Source organism: Bos taurus, chromosome 5 (assembly GCF_002263795.3).
Source record: "Bos taurus isolate L1 Dominette 01449 registration number 42190680 breed Hereford chromosome 5, ARS-UCD2.0, whole genome shotgun sequence".
Classification (NCBI taxonomy): Eukaryota; Metazoa; Chordata; class Mammalia; order Artiodactyla; family Bovidae; genus Bos; species Bos taurus.
The window spans coordinates 78241797-78262875 of NC_037332.1; the positions used below are offsets into that span (position 1 = coordinate 78241797).

The 21079-nt window shown below is 40.5% G+C and overlaps 1 protein-coding gene across 6 annotated transcripts in view; it reads left to right on the forward strand.

The window, feature by feature from the left end:
* Window positions 1–19819, forward strand: part of AMN1 (antagonist of mitotic exit network 1 homolog) — an 85456-nt gene extending 65637 nt beyond the window's left edge. For all 6 annotated transcript variants that reach the window (XM_005206834.5, XM_024991810.2, XM_005206836.5 and 3 more), the window contains one exon: window positions 18151–19819. In XM_005206834.5, the coding sequence (XP_005206891.1) occupies window positions 18151–18224 (74 nt within the window). In that variant the 3' untranslated portion in view covers window positions 18225–19819. The remainder of the gene's footprint in view (window positions 1–18150) is intronic.
* The last annotated feature ends 1260 nt before the right edge of the window (window positions 19820–21079 follow it).

Genomic DNA, 21079 nt, shown 5'->3' on the forward strand with positions numbered 1-21079 from the left:
GCATGATCAACTCATGCATGTTTTTCTGATTGGTTGGTGGTGAAATAGCAGGTTGATGTTTTGGGAATCTCAATCATCAATCTCCTGGTTTCAGCCAGTCTGGGATCAGCCAGAATGCTGGTGGTCATCATGTAGTCAATATCTTCCACTTGGTGAAAGGGGTGTTAGTTTCTGCAGAAAAACTCAAAGATATGCATCAGATTGTTATCTGTATCCCTTCAGGAGGAACTAGGAGTCCTGTGACTCTATTGTTCAAGCTATTATTACTTTTCTTGCTTGATTGCTTTCTTTGTTTCTGCATTTTCTATTTCTCTAATCGTTAACTGTTTAAGTCTATTCGTTGGAACTCAGGGAAGGCCTAATAGACACAAAGTTTTTCTATAAATAAGAAGTGGGAGACAAGGAGGGACTTGTACCTAGGAGGGCCTGGCAGAGTTTGGTTTCATTACCCTGTTAATTGTACTTTTACTGGTAACTTTCCATAACCAGTTTCCCAACAATCCCAACATCTCTCAATTGTCTTTTGCTGAAAATGGTGGTAACTTGGGCCATCTCAAGGAGTTTACTCATTTTTCCTGATTTATCTCCCATATATACATGAAGTATTCTTGTTGATAAACTTCTGTTTGTTTTTCTTTTGTTAATTCATCTTTGGTTACAAGGGGATCTCAGCCAAGAGCTCAGAAGGGTAAAGAATTTTTTTCCTCTTCCACAGTTTCTACAAAATACTCTGGCAAGAGATCATGAAATACTTAGAGACGCCACAGTTTCTCCCTATAGCATAAGAAACTTACAGGCATCAAATATTCCTACTGTTAACTCACTGCCCTGAGTACTCTATATATTTATGAGGAAAAGCTGCCTGAATAGACTGAGTAATGTAACACTGGAAAAGATTAAGGGCAGAAAGAGATGAGGGCATCAGAGGATGAGATGGCTGGATGGCATAAGCAATGCAATGGACATGAACTTGGGCAGACTCCAAGAGATGGTGAGGGACAGGGAGGCCTGGCATGCTATAGTCCATGGGGTTGCAAAGAGTCAGACACAATTAGGCAACTGCCCTCTAGCATCAAAATTTGTAATTACATTAATATACACTGTATACTCAGAGCTAGAGGGAAAAGTGTTTTTCTATATATATATGTGTGTAATAGTAGATTCCTACAGAAGAATGACAGAAATATATAATCAGAAGTTAAATATTTACATATATTTGATAATAAATTCATAATTAGTAAATATGCCAAAATAGTCTTAGAAACACCAACGAAAGTATATCAGGAAGTATATGTTTCCCATTTTGTTCTTTTTCAAAACCGTATTGACTGTTCTGATTCCTTTAAATTCCTGTGTAAATACTAGGATTGTTTTGTCAATTTCTTTTTTAAAAATTAGGTGGCATTTTGCTAAGGATGGCATTGAATCTGTAGATCAGTTTGGGGAGTACTGCCATCTTAACGAAAACTCTTCTGATCTATGAAAAAATGGATAATGATACATGAATCATTTATTCTGATCTTTGAATAAATGGACATCTTCACATTTATTAGACCTACTTTCATTTCTATCAACAGTCTTTTGTAGTTTTCAGAATATCAGCTCAGTTCAGTCACTTAGTCATGTCCGACTCTTTGCAACCCCATGAATTGGAGCACGCCAGGCCTCCCTGTCCATCACCAACTCCAAGAGTTCACTCAAACTCATGTCCTTCGAGTCAGTGATGCCATCCAGCCATCTCATCCTCTGTCGTCCCCTTCTCCTCCTGTCCCCAATCCCTCCCAGCATCAGAGTCTTTTCCAATGAGTCAGCTCTTTGCATGAGGTGGCCAAAGTATTGGAGTTTCAGCTTTAGCATCAGTCCTTCCAAAGAACACCCAGGACTGATCTCCTTTAAAATGGACTGGTTGGATCTCCTTGCAGTCCAAGGGACTCTTAAGAGTCTTCTCCAACACCACAGTTCAAAAGCATCAATTCTTTGGCGCTGAGCTAAGTATAAGTTTTCACTTATTTTGTTAAACTTATTCCTAAGTATTCTTTTTGATGGTAATATAAATGAAATTATTTTCTTAATTTCATTTTGTAACCAAACCCAGGTTTGGCCGCTTGCCTCTCACATGCCAGTAACTCAAGAGGCAAGTGTCATTAGAAAAGAAAGTGCTTTAATCAGAAAGCTTGGAGGAATTCCCTGGCATTCCAGAGGTTAGGACTCCATGCTTTCACTGCCAAGGGCCTGGGTTTGATCCCTGGTGGGATAACTAAGATCCTGCAAGCCGCCTGGTATGGCCAAAATAATATAATAATAATGAAGGAGAGTCTTCTCTTTTGTTGTTGGAAGAGGGTGTTTGCTACGACCAGTGCGTTCTCTTGGCAGAACTCTATTAGCCTTTGCCCTGCTTCATTCTGTACTCTAAGACCAAACTTGCCTGTTATTCCAGGTGTTTCTTAACTTCCTACTTTTGCATTCCAGTCCCCTATAATGAAAAGGACGTCTTTTGGGGGTGTTAGTTCTAGAAGGTCTTGTAGGTCTTCATAGAACTGTTCAACTTCAGCTTCTTCAGAGTTACTGGTCCGGGCATAGACTTGGATTACCATAATATTGAATGGTTTGCCTTAGAAACGAACAGAGATCATTCTGTCGTTTTTGAGATTGCATCCAAGTACTGCATTTCAGACTCTTTTGTTGACTGTGATGGCTACTCCATTTCTTCTAAGGGATTCATGCCCACAGTAGTAGATAAAATGGTCATCTGAGTGAAATTCACCCATTCCAGTCCATCTTAGTTCACTGATTCTAGAATGTTGATGTTCACTCTTGTCATCTCCTGTTTGACCACTTCCAATTTGCCTTGATTCATGGACCTAACATTCCAGGTTCCTATGCAATACTGCTCTTTACAGCATCGAACCTTACTTCTATCACCAGTCCCATCCACAACTGGGTGTTGTTTTTTGCTTTCACTTCATCCCTTTATTCTTTCTGAAGTTACTTCTCCACTGATCTCCAGTAGCATATTGGGCACCTACCGACCTGGGGAGTTCATCTTTCAGTATCCTATCTTTTTGCCTTTTCACACTGTTGATGGGGTTCTCAAGGCAAGAATACTGAAGTGGTTTGTCATTCCCTTCTCCAGTGGACCACATGTGAAGAAGAACTAAAGAGTCTCTTGATGAGAGTGAAAGAGGAGAGTGAAAAAGTTGGCTTAAAGCTCAACATTCAGAAAACGAAGATCATGGCATCTGGTCCCATCACTTCATGGCAAATAGATGGGGAAACAGTGGAAACAGTGGCTGACTTTATTTTTCTGGGCTCCAAAATCACTGCAGATGGTGGTTTCAGCCATGAAACTAAAAGACGCTTACTCCTTGGAAGAAAAGTTATGACCAACCTAGATGGCATATTAAAAAGCAGAGATATTACTTTGCAAAAGGTCTGTCTAGTCAAGGCTATGGTTTTTCCAGTGGTCATGTATGGATGTGAGAGTTGGACTATAAAGAAAGCTGAGCGCCGAAAAATTGATGCTTTTGCACTGTGGTGTTAGAGAAGACTCTTGAGAGTCCCTTGGAGTGCAAGGAGATCCAACCAGTCCATCCTAAAGGAGATCAGTCCTGGGTTTTCATTGGAAGGACTGATGTTGAAGCTGAAACTCCAATACTTTGGCCACCTGATGCGAAGAGCCGACTCATTTGAAAAGAACCTGATGCTGGGAAAGATTGAGGGCAGGAGGAGAACGGGACGACAGAGGATGAGATGGTTGGATGACATCACCGACTCAATGGACATAGGTTTGAGTGGACTCTGGGAGTTGGTGATGGACAGGGAGGCCTGGCGTGCTGCAGTTCATGGGATTGCAGAGTTGGACAAGACTGAGCAACTGAACTGAATGAAGGAGAAGAAGAAAGAAAGCAAAAAGGTGGCAATCTAGGAAGATGGTGGACTCATGTCTAGAGACCAACTCCAAGGATTCTGCTCAGCAATGATAGTTTTTAAAGGGAAAGATGGGAGAAAGAATCTTAGTGACACATCAAGGTAGGGGGATGGGTTTTACATCATTCTCCATAGAGTGCAGACTGGCTGACTCTTTCTTCAGAGAGAAGAAAACCTTGCCAGCATGATCTGCCTGCAGGATTGCTAAGGGGACTTCTGGGGTTAAAGAACCAGTCATTTTTTAAACTACTTAATTCTTTACTCTGACTTCTTTTTTATCCAGGAAAAGAATCAACAGGTTAGATAAGGCACAATGTGCACTCAGGAGAGCATAAGTCAGGTATTCATTTCAATTGCTTACTGATTTCATTTCAATTAGTTCTTTTATAATTAGAGGGGAGCAGAAATGGGCAAACATGAAAGGGACAAAGAACTACTTGCAATTTTTGGATTGCTCATTGTTTAGAAATAAATTTATTTTTGTATATTGATCTTATGCACTGCAATGTTTCTGAACTGATTTATTCTAATTTTTAGTAGATTCCTTAGAAAATTCTATAAACTGTATTATTTAACTACAATTTTAAAAAGTTTTACTTTTTCCTTTCCAACATGAATGATTTTTCTTTTTCTTCCCTAATTTCCATAGTTAGAACCTCCAGTGTACTGTAGTATAGAAATGGCAAAAGCAGAAATCCTTGTATTTGTTCCTGATCTTAGGGGGAAAGTAGTTAGTCTCTCACCAGGAAGGATGACGTTAGTGGCAGCTTTTTCATAGATGCCCTTTATCAGGTTGAAGAAGTTCCTTTCTGTTTCTAGTATGCTAAATGTTTTTATCATGAATGTTGGACTTTATCAAATGTCTTTTCTGAGTCTTTTGAAATGATTATGTCATTTTTATCCTTTATTCTATTAACATGGTATAGCCATAAGCAAAATAATGCCCCCACCCAAATACATCCATGTTATAATGGTTAGAACCTACAAATATACTGACCTTACAATAGGAAGATGATCCTGAGTTATCCAGGTCAGCCCAATACAGTCATTGTTCTTCAGTTGCTAAGTCACGTCCAACTCTTTGCCATGCCATGGACTGCAGCACACCAAATTCCCTGTCCTTCACTATCTCCCGGAGTTTACTCAAATTCATGTCCATTGAGTTGGTGATGCCATCAAACCATCTGGTCCTCTGTCATCCCCTTTTCCTCCCGCCCTCAATCTTTCCCAGCATCAGGATCTTTTCCAATGGGTCAGCTCCTCCTATCATGTGGCCAGAGTATTGGAGCTTTGGCTTCAGCCTCAATCCTTCCAATGAATATTCAGGATTGATTTCCTGTAGGATTGACTGGTTTGATCTCTCTTGCTGTCCAAGGGACTCTCAGGAGTCTTTTCTAGCACCACAATTTGAAAGCAGCGAATCTTCGGCAATCAGCTCTCTTTATGGTCCAACTCTCACAACCATACATGTTGTTTTTCAGTCACTCAGTCATATCCAACTCTTTGCAACCCCATGGACTGTAGCATGTCAGGCCTCCCTGTCTTTCACTGTCTCCCAGAGTTTGCTCAGATTCATGTCCATTGAGTTGGTGATGCCATCCAACCATCTCATCCTCTGTCATCCTCTTCTTCTCCTGCCCTCAGTCTTTCCCAGAATCAGGGTCTTTTCTAGTGAGTTGGCTCTTCCCATCAGGTGGCCAAAGTATTGGAGCTTTAGCTTCAGCATCAGTCCTTCCAATTCAAGGTTGATTTTCTTCAAGAATGACTGGTTTGATCTCCTTGCAGTCCAAGAGACTCTCAAGAGTCTTCTCCAGCACCACAGTTTGAAAGCATCAATTCTTTGGTGATCAGCCTTCTTTATAGTCCACCTCTCACATCCATACATGACTCCTGGAAAAACCATAGCTTTGACTATATGGACCTTTGTTGGCAGTGATGTCTCTGGTTTTTCATGTGCTGTCTAGGTTTGTCATCGCTTTCCTTCCATGGAGCAAGTGTCTTTTAATGTCATGGCTGCAGTCACCGTCCACAATGATTTTGGAGCCTGAGAAAGTAAAATCTGCCACTTCTTCCACTTTTCCCCTTCTATTTGCTATGAAGTGATGCCATGATCTTAGTTTTTTTCAATGTTGAGTTTCAAGCCAGCTTTTTCACTCTTCTCTTTCATGTTCAAGAGGCACCATAGTTATTCTTCATTTTCTGACATTAAAGTGGTATCATCTGCATATCTGAGGTTATTGATATTTCCCCCAGCAAGCTTGATTCCAGCATTTTACATGAGGTACTTTGCATAGAAGTTAAATAAGCAAGGAGACAATATACAACTTTGGCATACCACTTTCCCAATTTTTAACCAGTCAATTATTCGATGTCAGTTCTAACTGTGGCTTCTTGACTCATACAGGTTTCACAGGAGGCAGGTAAGGTGAGTTGGTATTCCAGTGTCTTTGAGAATTTTCCACAGTTTGTTGTGATCCACACAACCAAAGACTTTAGCATAGTCAATGAAGCAGAAGTAGATGTCTTTTCTGGAATTCCCTTGTTTTCTCCATGATCCAACGAATGTTGCCAATTTGATCTCTGGTTCCTCTGCCTTTTCTAAACCCAGTTTGTATATCTAACAATTCTCAGTCCATGTACTGCTGAAGCCTAGCTTGACAGATTTTGAGCATAACCTTGCTAGGATGTGAAATGAGTGCAATTGTGTGGTAGTTTGAACATTCTTTGGCATTGCCCTTCTTTGATATTGGAATGAAAACTGACCTGTTCCAATTTCTCTGGCCCCTGCTGATTTTTCCAAACTTGCTGACATATTGAGTGCGGTGCTTTAACAGCATCATCTTTTAGGATTTTAAATAGTTCAGCTGGAATTCCATCACTTTCACTATCTTTGTTCATCTTAACAGTAATGATTCCTAGTGAAAGTTGCTCAGTTGTGTCTAACTCTTTGCAACCCCGTGGACTATACAGTCCATGGGATTCTCCAGGCCAGAATACTGGAGTGGGCAGCCTTTCCCTTCTCTGGGGAATCTTCCCAACCCAGGGATTGAAGGCAAGTTTCCTGCATTGCAGGTGGATTTTTGGATTTTTTTATCAGCTGAGCCACAGGAAAGCCCAAGAATACTGGAGTGGGTAGCCTATCCCTTCTCTGGCCAGTTGTCCCAACCCAGGAATCAAACCAGGGTTTCCTGCATTGCAGGTGGATTCTTTACCAGTTGAGCTACCAGAGAAGCCCTCTAAAAGTTTTGCCTGCTTTAATTTAAGGTTCCAATTCTCACATAATCCAGTGAATACATTCCATTCACTAGCTAACGAGCAATAGGGTGAATCTTCCCATCTAGGAATAAAAACTTCATCAACTTCATCAACCTTAATCTCTTTCTTTTCTGAGTGGCATTTTGTCTCACAGATCCTGCTCACAGCACCAATTAATGTTTTGTGGAAAGTTTTCACTTTCATCTGAGGTTCAAAGGATTTGTTAACAAAATAAGCCACTTATTATATACAGATAAATAATAGATATTTATTAGAGAACTATCTACCTTACTTTCAATATAATAACATTAAAATAAAAGAGAAATAAAAAGAGCAGAGAGGACATCACCAAATTGGGTTTTGACCAACATCCGGACTTAAACTGGAAAGTCCCGTGCCACAGCACATCTGGAGTCCCAACTGGGAAAGGGTCCCAGGCAGCACATCTGCTCCATGGGTGAGACTTCCAATGCTTCCTAATGCCCACTTGATTTCACACTCCAGAATGTCTGGCTCTAGCTGGGTGCCCACACCATTGTGGTTATCTGGGTCTTTAAGACCTTTCTTGTACAGTTCTTCTGTGTATTCTTGCCACCTCTTCTTAATCTCTTCTTCTTCTGTTAGGTCCTTACCATTTCTGTCCTTTTCATGCCCATACTTGCATGAAATATTCCCTTGATATCTCCAATTTTCTTGAAGAGATCTCTAGTCTTTCTCGTTCTATTATTTTCCTCTATTTCTTTGCATTATTCATTTAAGAAGGCCTTCTTAATTCTTCCTCGCTATTCTCTGGAACTCTGCATTCAGTTGGGTATATTTTCCCTTTTCTTCCTTACCTTTCACTTCTCTTTCCTCAGCTATTTGTAAAGCCTCCTCAAACAACCACTTTGCTTTCTTGGATTTCTTTTCCTTTGAGATGGTTTTGGTCACTGCCTCCGGTTCAGTGTTACAAACGTCTGTCCATAGTTCTTCAGGCACTCTGTCTATCAGATCTAACCCCTTGAATCTATCTGTCACATCACTGTATAAGGGATTTGATTTGGGTCATACCTGAATTGCCTAGTGGTTTTCCCTACTTTCTTCAATTTAAGCATGAAGTTTTCAATAAGGAGCTCATGATATGAGCCACAATCAGCTCCAGGTCTTGTTTTTACTGACTATATAGAGCTTCTCCATCTGTGGCTTCAAAGAACGTAATCAATTTGATTTCAGTATTGACCACCTGGTGATGTCCATGTATAGAGTCATCTCTTGTGTTGTTGGAAAAGGGTGTTTGCTATGATCAGTGTGTTTTCTTGGCAAACTCTGTTAGCTTCTATCCTGCTTCATTTTGTACTCCAAAGCCAAACTTGCCTGTTACTCCAGGTATCTCTTGACTTCCTACTTTTGTATTTCAATCCCCAAGGATGAAAAGGACATCTTTTTTGGTGTTAGCTCTAGAAGGTGTTGTAGGTCTTCATAGAACCGGTCAACTTCAGTTTCTTCAGCATCAGTGTTTGGGCATAGACTTGGATTACTCTGATATTGAATGGTTTGCCTTGGAAATGAACCAAGATCTTTCTATCATTTTTGAGGATGCACCCAGGTACTGCATTGTGGACTCTTTTATTGACTGTGAGAGCTACTCCACTTCTTCTAAGGGAGTCTTGCCCACAGTAGTAGACATTATAGTTATCTGAATTAAATTTGCCCATTCCCATCCATTTTAGTTCACTGATTCCTAAGATGTCAATGTTCACTCTTGCCATCTCCTTCTTGTCCACATCTAATTTACCTTGATTCATGGACCTTACATTCCAGGTTCTTATGCAGCATTGTTTTTTATATCGTCAGACTTTACTTTCACCACCAGATACCTCCACAGGTGAGTGTTGTTCTCCCTTTGACCCAGCCGCTTCATTCTTTCTGGAGCTATTCATAATTGCCCTCCACTCTTCCCCAATAGCATATTGGACACATTCCTACCTGGGGGGGCTCATCTTCTGGTGTCATATCTTTTTGCCTTTTCATACTGTCCATTGGGTTCTCCAGGCAAGAATATTGGAGTGGGTTGCCAACTCCTCCTCCTGTGGACCACATTTTGTCAGAACTCTTCAGTTAGACCCATATGTTGGTTGGCCCTGCATGGCATGGCTCACAGATTGAATGACTTATGCAAGCCCCTGCCCAAGTAAGATGGTAGGTGTTGCAAGAGGGCATCAGAGGGCAGACACACTGAAACCATACTCAGAGAAAACTAGTCAATCTAATCACACTAGGACCACAGACTTGTCTAACTCATTGAAACTAAGCCATGCCCGTGGGGCAGCCCAAGATGGGCGGCTCATGGTGGAGAGATCTGACAGAATGTGGTCCACTGGAGAAGGGAATGGCAAACCACTTCAGTATTCTTGCCTTGAGAACCCCATGAACAGTATGAAAAGGCAAAATGATAGGATACTGAAAGACAAACTCCCCAGGTCAGTAGGTGCCCAATATGCTACTGGAGATCAGTGGAGAAATAACTCCAGAAAGAATAAAGGGATGGAGCTAAAGCAAAAAGCATACCCAGCTGTGGATGTGTCTGGTAATAGAAGCAAGGTCTGATGCTGTAAAGAGCAATATTGCATAGGAACCTGGAATGTTAGGTCCATGAATCAAGGCAAATTGGAAGTGGTCAAACAAGAGATGGCAAGAGTGAATGTCGACATTAGGAATCAGCAAACTCAAATGGACTGGAATGGGTGCATTTAACTCAGATGACCATTATATCTACTACTGCAGGCAGGAATCCCTCAGAAGAAATGGAGTAGCCATCATTAGTCAACAGTAGTTGACTATCAGTCAACTATCAGCCATCAGTAGTCAACAAAAGTTTCTGAAATGCAGTACTTGGATGCAATCTCAAAAACGACAGAATGACCTCTGTTCGTTTCCAAGGCAAACCATTCAATATTATGGTAATCCAAGTCTATGCCCCAAACAGTAACACTGAAGAAGCTGAAGTTGAACGGTTCTATGAAGACCTACAAGACCTTTTAGAACTAACACCCAAAAAAGACGTCCTTTTCATTATAGGGGACTGGAATGCAAAAGTAGGAAATCAAGAAACACCTGGAGTAACAGGCAAATTTGGCCTTGGAATACGGAATGAAGCAGGGCAAAGACTAATAGAGTTTTGCCAAGAAAATGCACTGGTCATAAGAAACACCCTCTTCCAAAAACACAAAGAGAAGACTCTATACATGGACATCACCAGATGGTCAATACCAAAATCAGATTGATTATATTCTTTGCAGCCAAAGATGGAGAAGCTCTATACAGTCAGCAAAAACAAGACCAGGAGCTGACTGTGGCTCAGATCATGAACTCCTTATTGCCAAATTCAGACTTAAATTGAAGACAGTAGGGAAAACCACTAAAGCATTCAGGTATGACCTAAATCAAACCCTTATGATTATACAGTGGAAGTGAGAAACAGATTTAAGGGCCTAGATCTGATAGATAGAGTGCCTGATGAACTATGGAATGAGGTTTGTGACATTGTACAGGAGACAGGAATCAAGACCATCCCCATGGAAAAGAAATAAAAAAAAGCAAAATGACTGTCTGGGGAGGCCTTACAAATAGCTGTGAAAAGAAGAGAAGTGAAAAGCAAAGGAGAAAAAGATATAAACATCTGAATGCAGAGTTCCAAAGAATAGCAAGAAGAGATAAGAAAGCCTTCTTCAGCAATCAATGCAAAGAAATAGAGGGAAACAACAGAATGGGAAAGACTAGAGATCTCTTCAAGAAAATCAGAGATACCAAAGGAACATTTCCTGCAAAGAGGGGCTCGATAAAGGACAGAAATGGTATGGACCTAAGAGAAGCAGAAGATATTAAGAAGAGATGGCAAGAATACACAGAAGAACTCTACAAAAAAGATCTTCATGACCCAGATAATCACGATGGTGTGATCACTGACCTAGAGCCAAACATCCTGGAATGTGAAGTCAAGTGGGCCTTAGAAAGCATCACTATGAACAAAGCTAGTGGAGGTGATAGAATTCCAGTTGAGCTATTCCAAATCCTGGAAGATGATGCTGTGAAGGTGCTGCACTCAATATGCCAGCAAATTTGGAAAACTCAGCAGTGGCCACAGGACGGGAAAAGGTCAGTTTTCATTCCAATCCCAAAGAAAGGCAATGCCAAAGAATGCTCAAACTACTGCACAATTGCACTCATCTCACACGCTAGTAAAGTAATGCTCAAAATTCTCCAAGCCAGGCTTCAGCAATATGTGAACCGTGAACTTTGAGATGTTCAAGCTGGTTTTAGAAAAGGCAGAGGAACCAGAGATCAAATTGCCAACATCCTCTGGATCATAGAAAAAGCAAGAGAGTTCCAGAAAAACATCTATTTCTGCTTTATTGACTATACCAAAGCCTTTGACTGTGTGGATCACAATAAACTGTGGAAAATTCTGAAAGAGATGGGAATACCAGACCACGTGATCTGCCTCTTGAGAAATCTGTATGCAGGTCAGGAAGCAACAGTTAGAACTGGACATGGAACAACAGACTGGTTCCAAATAAATATGTCAAGGCTGTATATTGTCACCCTGTTTATTTAACTTATATGCAGAGTACATCATGAGAAACGCTGGACTGGAAGAAACACAAGCTAGAATCAAGATTGCCGAGAGAAATATCAGTAACCTCAGATATGCAAATGATACCAGCCTTATGGCAGAAAGTGAAGAGGAACTCAAAAGCCTCTTGATGAAAGTGAAAGTGGAGAGTGAAAAAGTTGGCTTAAAGCTCAACATTCAGAAAACGAAGATCATGGCATCCGGTCCCATAACTTCATGGGAAATATATGGGGAAACAGTGGAAACAGTGTCAGTCTTTATTTTTCTGGGCTCCAAAATCACTGCAGATGGTGACTGCAGCCATGAAATTAAAAGACGCTTACTCCTTGGAAGGAAAGTTATGACCAACCTAGTAATGTCAAAAGCAGAGACATTACTTTGCCAACAAAGGTCCGTCTAGTCAAGGCTATGGTTTTTCCTGTGGTCATGTATGGATGTGAGAGTTGGACTGTGAAGAAAGCTGAGCACCGAAGAATTGATGCTTTTGAACTGTGGTGTTGGAGAAGACTCTTGAGAGTCCCTTGGACTACAAGGAGATCCAACCAGCCCATTCTAAAGGAGATCAGCCCTGGGATTTCTTTGGAAGGAATGATACTAAAGCTGAAACTCCAGTACTTTGGCCACCTCATGCGAAGAGTTGACTCATTGGAAAAGACTCTGATGCTGGGAGGGATTGGGGGCAAGAGGGAAGGTATGACAGAGGATGAGATGGCTGGATGGCATCACCGACTCGATAGACGTGAGTCTGAGTGAACTCCGGTAGTTGGTAATGGACAGGAAGGCCTGGCGTGCTGTGATTCATGGGGTCACAAAGAGTCAGACATGACTGTGCAACTGATCTGATCTGCCCCACAACAAGGCTGTGATCCATGAAGGGGTTCATTGTCTGTCACCTTGCCAATTCATATGATAGAATGCCTTGTCCAATGTAAAATATATGATGTTTTCACCTCAGTTTTCATTAATTTTCAATATATTCAAGTTTCCTTTAAGATATTATTAATTATAATAATATGTACACCAACATAATATCAACTTTTCAATAGAAAAGAAAACTACTGCCATCAGTCTCAGTTCAGTTCAGTTCAGTCGCTCAGTCATGTCCGACTCTTTGTGACCCCATGAATCGCAGCACGCCAGGCCTCCCTGTCCATCACCAACTCCTGGAGTTCACTCAGACTCACGTCCATCGAGTCGGTGATGCCATCCAGCCATCTCATCCTCTGTCGTCCCCTTCTCCTCCTGCCCCCAATCCCTCCCAGCATCAGAGTCTTTTCCAATGAGTCAACTCTTCGCATGAGGTGGCCAAAGTACTGGAGTTTCAGCTTTAGCATCATACCTTCCAAAGAAATCCCAGGGCTGATCTCCTTTAGAATGGACTGGTTGGATCTCCTTGCAGTCCAAGGGACTCTCAAGAGTCTTCTCCAACACCACAGTTCAAAAGCATCAATTCTTCGGTGCTCAGCTTTCTTCACAGTCCAACTCTCACATCCATACATGACCACGGGAAAAACCATAGCCTTGACTAGACGGAACTTTGTTGGCAAAGTAATGTCTCTGCTTTTGACATTACTAGGTTGGTCATAACTTTCCTTCCAAGGAGTAAGCGTCTTTTAATTTCATGGCTGCAGTCACCATCTGCAGTGATTTTGGAGCCCAGAAAAATAAAGACTGACACTGTTTCCACTGTTTCCCCATATATTTCCCATGAAGTTATGGGACCGGATGCCATGATCTTCGTTTTCTGAATGTTGAGCTTTAAGCCAACTTTTTCACTCTCCACTTTCACTTTCATCAAGAGGCTTTTGAGTTCCTCTTCACATATCAATTATTAATAAGATGAATCTTACTTTCAGAATTGTTAAAAAAAAATAGATATTGGCAAATATACATAAAACTTACTATTTTAACCAGTTTTAGGGTACAATTCAGTGGATTTAAGTACATTCACATCATTGTGCAGCCATCACCATTAACTATCCCCAGAAATTTTTCCTCATCCGAAATAGAAACTCTTTGCCCTTTAAACAATAACTCCCCATTATCCTTTCCCCCAGCCTCTGGCAACGTCTGTTCTATCTTCTGTCTTTACGAATTTGCCATTATAATAAGTTTTTTAATGTGACAATTAATGTGTCCTGTCACCACAACAAGACTGTCCATGAAGGGGAAAATAGTGTACTACATTAATTAATTCCCAAATGTTAAGCTAACCTTACATTCCTAAGATAAATCCTTTTTCTCTGTTGCTAGATTTGGTTCGCTCTTGTCTTATTGAGGATCTTTGAATATATATTCATAAAAAACATTGACCTGTTGTTCTTTTTCCCTGTGCGTGTAATGTCTTTGTCTGGCTTTTGTGTAAAGGTAATACTGTCCTCATAAAACAAACTAGAAAGTGTTCCTCCCTCTCATAGATGGGGTATAAACTTCTATACGTAGTTTTATTGTAGTTGCTGTCTTTATCCATCCTTTTACTTTCAACCTATTTGAAATCTGCCATTAATCTAAATTTCCTTTAATAATAGACTTCCTGTGTAATAATTAATGACACTTTTAAAACAATGAAAACCCCATTTGTTGTATTTTGGGGCACTTAACAAAATTAGCTGCCAATGTAAACCTTGATTTCACAACTATAATTTCTTGTTTCCAGACACTCTATGGTTCTCTTTCTTATACTAAATCTTAATGTTTGACTTATTTTTGTTTTACTTAAAATAAAATCTAGTAAACATATGTTGGGCCCTCTTTTTTTTCTTTCTTATTGCTGTTGGTTAGTCATGTCTGATTCAGCGACCCCATGGACTGCAGCACGCCAGTCTTCCCTGTCCTTCACTATCTCCCAGAATTTACTCAAACTCATGTCCATTGTGTCAGTGATGCCATCTAACCATCTCATCCTCTGTTGCCCCCTTCTCCTCCTGCCCTCAATCTTTCCCAGCATCAAGGTCTTTTCCAGTGAGTTGGCTCTTTGCATCAAATGACCAAAGTATTGGGAGCTTCAGCTTCAGCATGTGTCCTTCCAATGAGTATTCAGGGTTGCTTTCCTTTAGGATGGACGGGTTTGATCTCCTTGCAGTCCAAGAGATTCTCAAGAGTCTTCTCCAACACCATAGTTCAAAAATATCAATTCTTTGGCACTCAGCCTTCTTCTTTATGATCCAAATGTGACTACTGGAAAAACCATAGCTTTGACTATACGGACCTTTGTTGGCAAAGTGATGTCTCTGCTTTTTAATATGCTGTCTAGGTTTGTCATAGCTTTTCTTTCAAGGAGCAAGTGTCTTTTCATTTCATGGCTGTAGTCACTTTCTGCAGTGATTTTGGAGCCCCCCAAAAATAAAGTCAGCCACTGTTTACATTTTTCCCCCTTCTGTTTGCCCTGAAGTTATGGGACCAGATACCATGGTCTTAGTTTTTTCAATGTTAAGTTTCAAACCAGCTTTTTCACTCTCCTCTTTCACCTTCATCAAGAGGCTCTTTAGTTCCTCTTCGCTTTCTGCCATTAGGGTGGTGTCATCTGCATATCTGAGGTTATTGATACTTCTCTCTGCAGTCTTGATTCCAGCTTGTGCTTCATCCAGCCCAGCATTCCGCATGGTGTACTCTGCATATAAATTAAATAAACATGGTGACAGTATACAGCCTTGACGTACTCCTTTACCAATTTTGAACCAGTCCATGTCTGGTTCTAACTGGTGCTTCTTGACCCACATACAGGTTTCCCAGGAGGCAAGTAAGGTGGTCTGGTATTCCCATGTCTTTAAGAATTTTCCACAGCTTGCTGTGATCCACACAGTCAAAGGGTTTAGCATAGTCTCTTTAAGTCTGAGAACCACTAAGACTAGGTTAGAGACATGTTATACATACAACATAGATTGTTAATTGCTTTACAATGTTTTGTTGGTTTCTGCCAAACATCCAGTCAACCAGCCATAGGTTTACATATGTCCCCTCCCTCTTTAACCTCCCTCACACCTCCCACCCTATCCCACTCCTCTGGGTTGTCACAGAGCGCTGCTTGAGCTACCTATATCATACAGCAAATTCCCACTGGCTATGGCAATGTATGTTTCAATGCTACTCTCTCAATTTGTCCCACCTTCTCCTTCCCCCGCTGTGTCCACAAGTCTATTCTCTATGGCTGTGTCTCTATTGCTCCCCTGCAAATAGGTTCATCAGTATCATTTTTCTAGATTCCATATATATGTGATAATACACGATATTTGTCTGACTTACTTACAGACTCTTAAGTTCATCGACCTCACTAGAACCGACCAAATTCGTTCCTTTTTATAGCTGAAACTCCTGAATTTTTTTAAAATTAATTAATTTAATTGGAGGCTAACTACTTTACAATATTATAGTGGTTTTTGCCATATATTGACATGAAATCAGCCATGGGTGTACTTGTGTCCCCCATCCTGAACCCCTCTCCCACCTTCCTCCCCATCCCATCCCTCAAGGTTGTCCCAGTGCACTGGCTTTCAGTGGCCTGTTTCATGCATCGAACTTGGACTGGTCATCTATTTCACATATGGTAATATACATGTTTCAATGCTATTCTCTCAAATTATCACACCCTTGCCTTCTCCCACAGAGTCCAAAAGTTTGTTCTTTACATTGGTGTATCTTTTGCTGTCTCGCCTATAGGGTCATCATTACCATCTTTCTAAAGTCCATATATACGCGTTAATATACTATATTGGTGTTTTCCTTTCTGACTTACTTCATTGTATAATAGGCTCCAGTTTCATCCATCTCATTAGAACTGATTCAAATGCATTCTTTTTAATAGCTGAGTAATATTCCATTGTGTATATATACCACAGCTTTCTTATCCATTCGTCTGCCAGTAGACATCTAGATTGCCTCCATGTCCTAGCTATTGTAAACAGTAGTATGATGAACATTGACCCCAATGTTCTCTTGGGGAGATCCCAACGTGTCTCTTTCAATTCTGATTTCCTCATTGTGTACGCCTAGCTTTGGGATTGCTGGGTCGTATGGCAGTTCTATTTCCAGTTTTTTAAGGAATCTCCACACTATTCTCCATAATGGCTGTACTAGTTTGCATTCCCACCAACAGTGTAAGAGGGTTCCCTTTTCTCCACATCCTCTCCAGCATTTATCTTGAAATAATTTTTAAAGTAATAAAATTTTAGCAGTATTTTTACATTAGAAGATATTATAAAACTGACTTTGTAAATGTAAACCATATTAAAATCACTCCTATATATTGTGAATAACTGAAAACCATCTAAATGTCTAGTCATATACATTGGTTAAATTACAAGGAATTCATGTAATAGTTATCTATTTAAAATCATGTTTTGTAAGTATATGACATGGAACATGTTCAACAATTGGATAAGTTGTCCTGTTCTAGTAACTACTCTCTTCCCTGACTTCTTTCAGCATGTTGCAGCTTCCCAAGGTGTTTTACCATACCTGCTGGCTTTCTTTAATCACTCCTTTGTAAACAGTCACTTCATTAACCACTGTTCAAACATGCTACTTTAGTGTGTCATCTAATTCCTGGCAGGACCCTGAGAAAGTTTAACCCTGTTACTGTCTGTTTGATGTAATTAAGATAAAATTACAGGACTTCTGTGGTGGTCTAGTGGATAGGAATCCAGCTGCCAAAGCAGGGGACATGGTTCAAACCCTGGTTAGGGAAGATCCCAGATGCTGCAGAGCAACTAAGCCCATGTACCACAACTACTGAGCCCATGCTTGAGACCCTGTGAGGCCTTGTGCCTAGAGCCCGTGCTATACAAGAGAAGCTGCCACAAGGAGAAGCTCCCTCACTGCAAAGAAGAGTACCCCCCATTCACCACAATGAGAGAAAGCCTCTGAGCAACAATGAAGACCCAGCACAACCAAAAAAAAAAAAAAGATGAGATTACTGAGAAAACAAGAAATGCCTGTTTTTTTTCAAAGTATTACTATGTTTACTGCAGCTGTGTTAGTCTTTCAGTCATGTCCAACTCTTTGCAACCCCACGGACTATAACCCACCAGGCTTCTCTGTCCATGGAATATTTCAGGCAAGAATACTGGAGTGGATTGCCATGCCCTCCTCTAGGAGATCTTCCCAGCCCAGGGATCAAACCCAGGTCTCCTACATTGCAGCCATATTCTTTACCATCTGAACTACCAGCAGGGAAGTCCAATAATAGTGATGGCTACCATTAATTAAACGTATTTTTAGTTTATACTATGCTTTGTATATCATCTCAGTCTTTTAACCCTATGATGTATAACAGTCATCATCCCCAGTTTATACATGAGGATACATTCAATATCGCTGATTACTGTGTATTAACATATTGTTATTGTTTTCTTTTGTAGATCATTCACGAGAAGTCTTGGAGCAATTAGTAGGCCCGAACAAACTAAAGCAAGTGACGTGGACTGTGTATTGATGCTCACTGAAGCTTATCAGATCTATAATCTTCATACTACTTGCCCTGGAAACAATGATCTCAGAGATTGGCTTTCAATAGTATGATTTATGCTTTGAAGATAACCTGGCTTTTAAACATTTTAATAGTGCTTTTATTTCTATATATAAGTTTGCTGATGAGTGAGTGTTCTTGAAATGGCAGTTATAGCATGCCCTCTGATATATTGGGGAAGGGTACTGTTTTCTTCTTAAATAAGAACGTTTTAAGTTACCTGTTTCCCCTGGGAATTTCCTTCTCCTAACTAGATATTTGAGCTGCTATAAGAGATATTTATCACTGTGGATAAACAGGAGAATTCTAAGTTATTTCTAAAAGCATAGTTACCTTCCTAGCTGTTTTCTGGCTACTGCCTTCCAAAGTATTTAAATGTCCACTGGCCAAAAAGCAAAGCTGAATATCATGCCTGTATATTCTTCACAAAAATTATTATTTCAATGAAACAAAGAAATGTAATAGTTTAATATCATAATCTCAGATATCATACCTTAGCCATTTAGCATATGAGTGATACTGAGGCCTTTGCCCGGCCACTTATTACATTGGTTTTTATGGCTACTTTCCCCCAATACATGCTATTCATCTACAAACTTTCTTCCTTAAAAACTGCATTCAAGAATGTGTAAGAATGAGTCAATATGAAATAGCATCACAGAGGTTGTATCCTGAAGCTCTACTGGTTTCACATTGTAAAATAAACAGCAGAGATCTTAGTTTTCAAATGCAATATATTACTATCTATAATCACAAAATTCTCTAAAACATACCATGTTTAAACTACCCCCAAATTCACCATATTCCCTATGCCAAAAGCCTTTGTCAGTGGGACCTTCTTAAAGACTTCCTATTTAAACTGTGATACAGTGAATAACAGGGAAAGTATGGTATGGTAGATTACTTGGACATACGTAGAGGGACAGGTTTACATATTCAACTCTACTTCTTCTCCTTACTATTAACTACTTTATAAATGTGCTATGTTTAAAGTGTATAGTGTACAGTATAGTGTATTGCCACTGCAAAGGTGGTACACATGCGTGTATGTATAAAATGGGTAAGGCCTGTTCCAGCTGTGAAATTTCTCTAAAGACAAATTCAGTAAGATTTAATATTGAACACCTAACCAAGTCACTACCTTTTTCCCCTTTTGAAGAAACTAGTTTCAAGATCTAAAGTGTCAGATTTTTAAGGTCTATAAAGGACTATCATCCTAAAGCAGCTTGTGGCTTGATCTTTTTTATATTACTGGTTATATCAGCTATTTTTCAGCACCCTGCTTAAAAGTCTGGTCTCCCATCCCTATCCTACCTATAACTTCACCCTTACCTGTCATTCTGAACTCTGTTTTTCCCCTATCCATCTTTTACCATCTGACATCTTATTTTTTATTTATTATCTATCTGCCCACCCTAGTATATAAGCTTCATGAAGACAGACATTATTTCTCTTTTTTCACTGCTGTATCTCCAGTACCTAGAACAGTGTCTGGTATCTAATAAGCACCCAAATATTTGTTGAATAAATAGACAAGAAAATAAATAAAAGTAATACCCATACTTCAAGTTTCTGGTCTGTGACATGTACAGAGATTGGAAGTCATCACTCCCACAAGATAAAAGCTGAACAAACTGAAAATCATGAAGCAGTACAGCATTGTTTGAAAGTAAAGTTGTGTTAGTTGTAGATGTACACTGCAAACTCGAGGGCAACCGGTAAAATAAATTTTAATAAATATGATTGACATCCTAAGGGAGGGGAGATGAAACCATATAAAATGCTCAATTACCAGAAAAGGGGGCTTCCCTGCTGGCTCAATGGTAAAGAATCCACCTGCCAATGCAGGAGACACGAGCTTGATCTCTGGTCTGGGAAGATCTCACATGCCGTGGAGCAGCTAAGCCAGTGCGCCTCGACTATTGAGTCTGTGCTCAGGAGTCTAAGAGCCGCAACTATGGAAGCTGATGCACCCTTGAGCCCATGCTCCACAAGAAGAGAAGTCATGGCAGTGAGGAGCCCACACACCACAGCTAGAGAAAGCCTAAGCAGCAACAAAGACCCAGCACAGCCAAAAAACAAAAAAAGATAAAGGAGAATTCCCCAGTGGTCCAGTGGCTAAAGACCCTGCACTTTCACTGACAAGCTGCTGCTGCTGCTAAGTCGCTTCAGTCGTGTCCGACTCTGTGCGACCCCAGAGACGGCAGCCCACCAGGCTCCCCCGTTCCTGGGATTCTCCAGACAAGAACACTGGAGTGGGTTGCCATTTCCTTCTCCAATGCATGAAAGTGAAAAGTGAAAGTGAAGTCACTCAGTCGTGTCTGACTCCTAGCAACCCCATGGACTGCAGCCTACCAGGCTCCTCCGTCCATGGGATTTTCCAGGCAAGAGTACTGGAATGGAGCCTGGGTTCTATTCCTGGCCCAGGAACTAAGATCCCACAAGACTTGCAATGCAGCCCCACCCCCACCCCAACCCCACAAAAAAAGATAAAATAAGGAAGAAAAAGTAGAACACAAAAAAGAAAAACGGCAAGGAATAGGAAACAGCTATAAGGATGGTAGAAATTAATCCAGCTATATCAATAATGTCTTTAAATGTTTAAATATGAACAATCTATTTGTTAAAAGATTTATTTATTTAAGGTTTTGGCTGGGGTGGGCCTTTGTTGCTGCATGCAGGCTTTTCTCTAGTTGTGCTGAGTGCGGGAGACTCTGATAGAGTGTTCACGCTACTATGTTGCAGAGCACAGGCTCTAGTCACTTGAGCTTCAGTAGTTGCAGCAAGTGCACTCTAGAGCGCAGGCTTATTGTTGCATCACA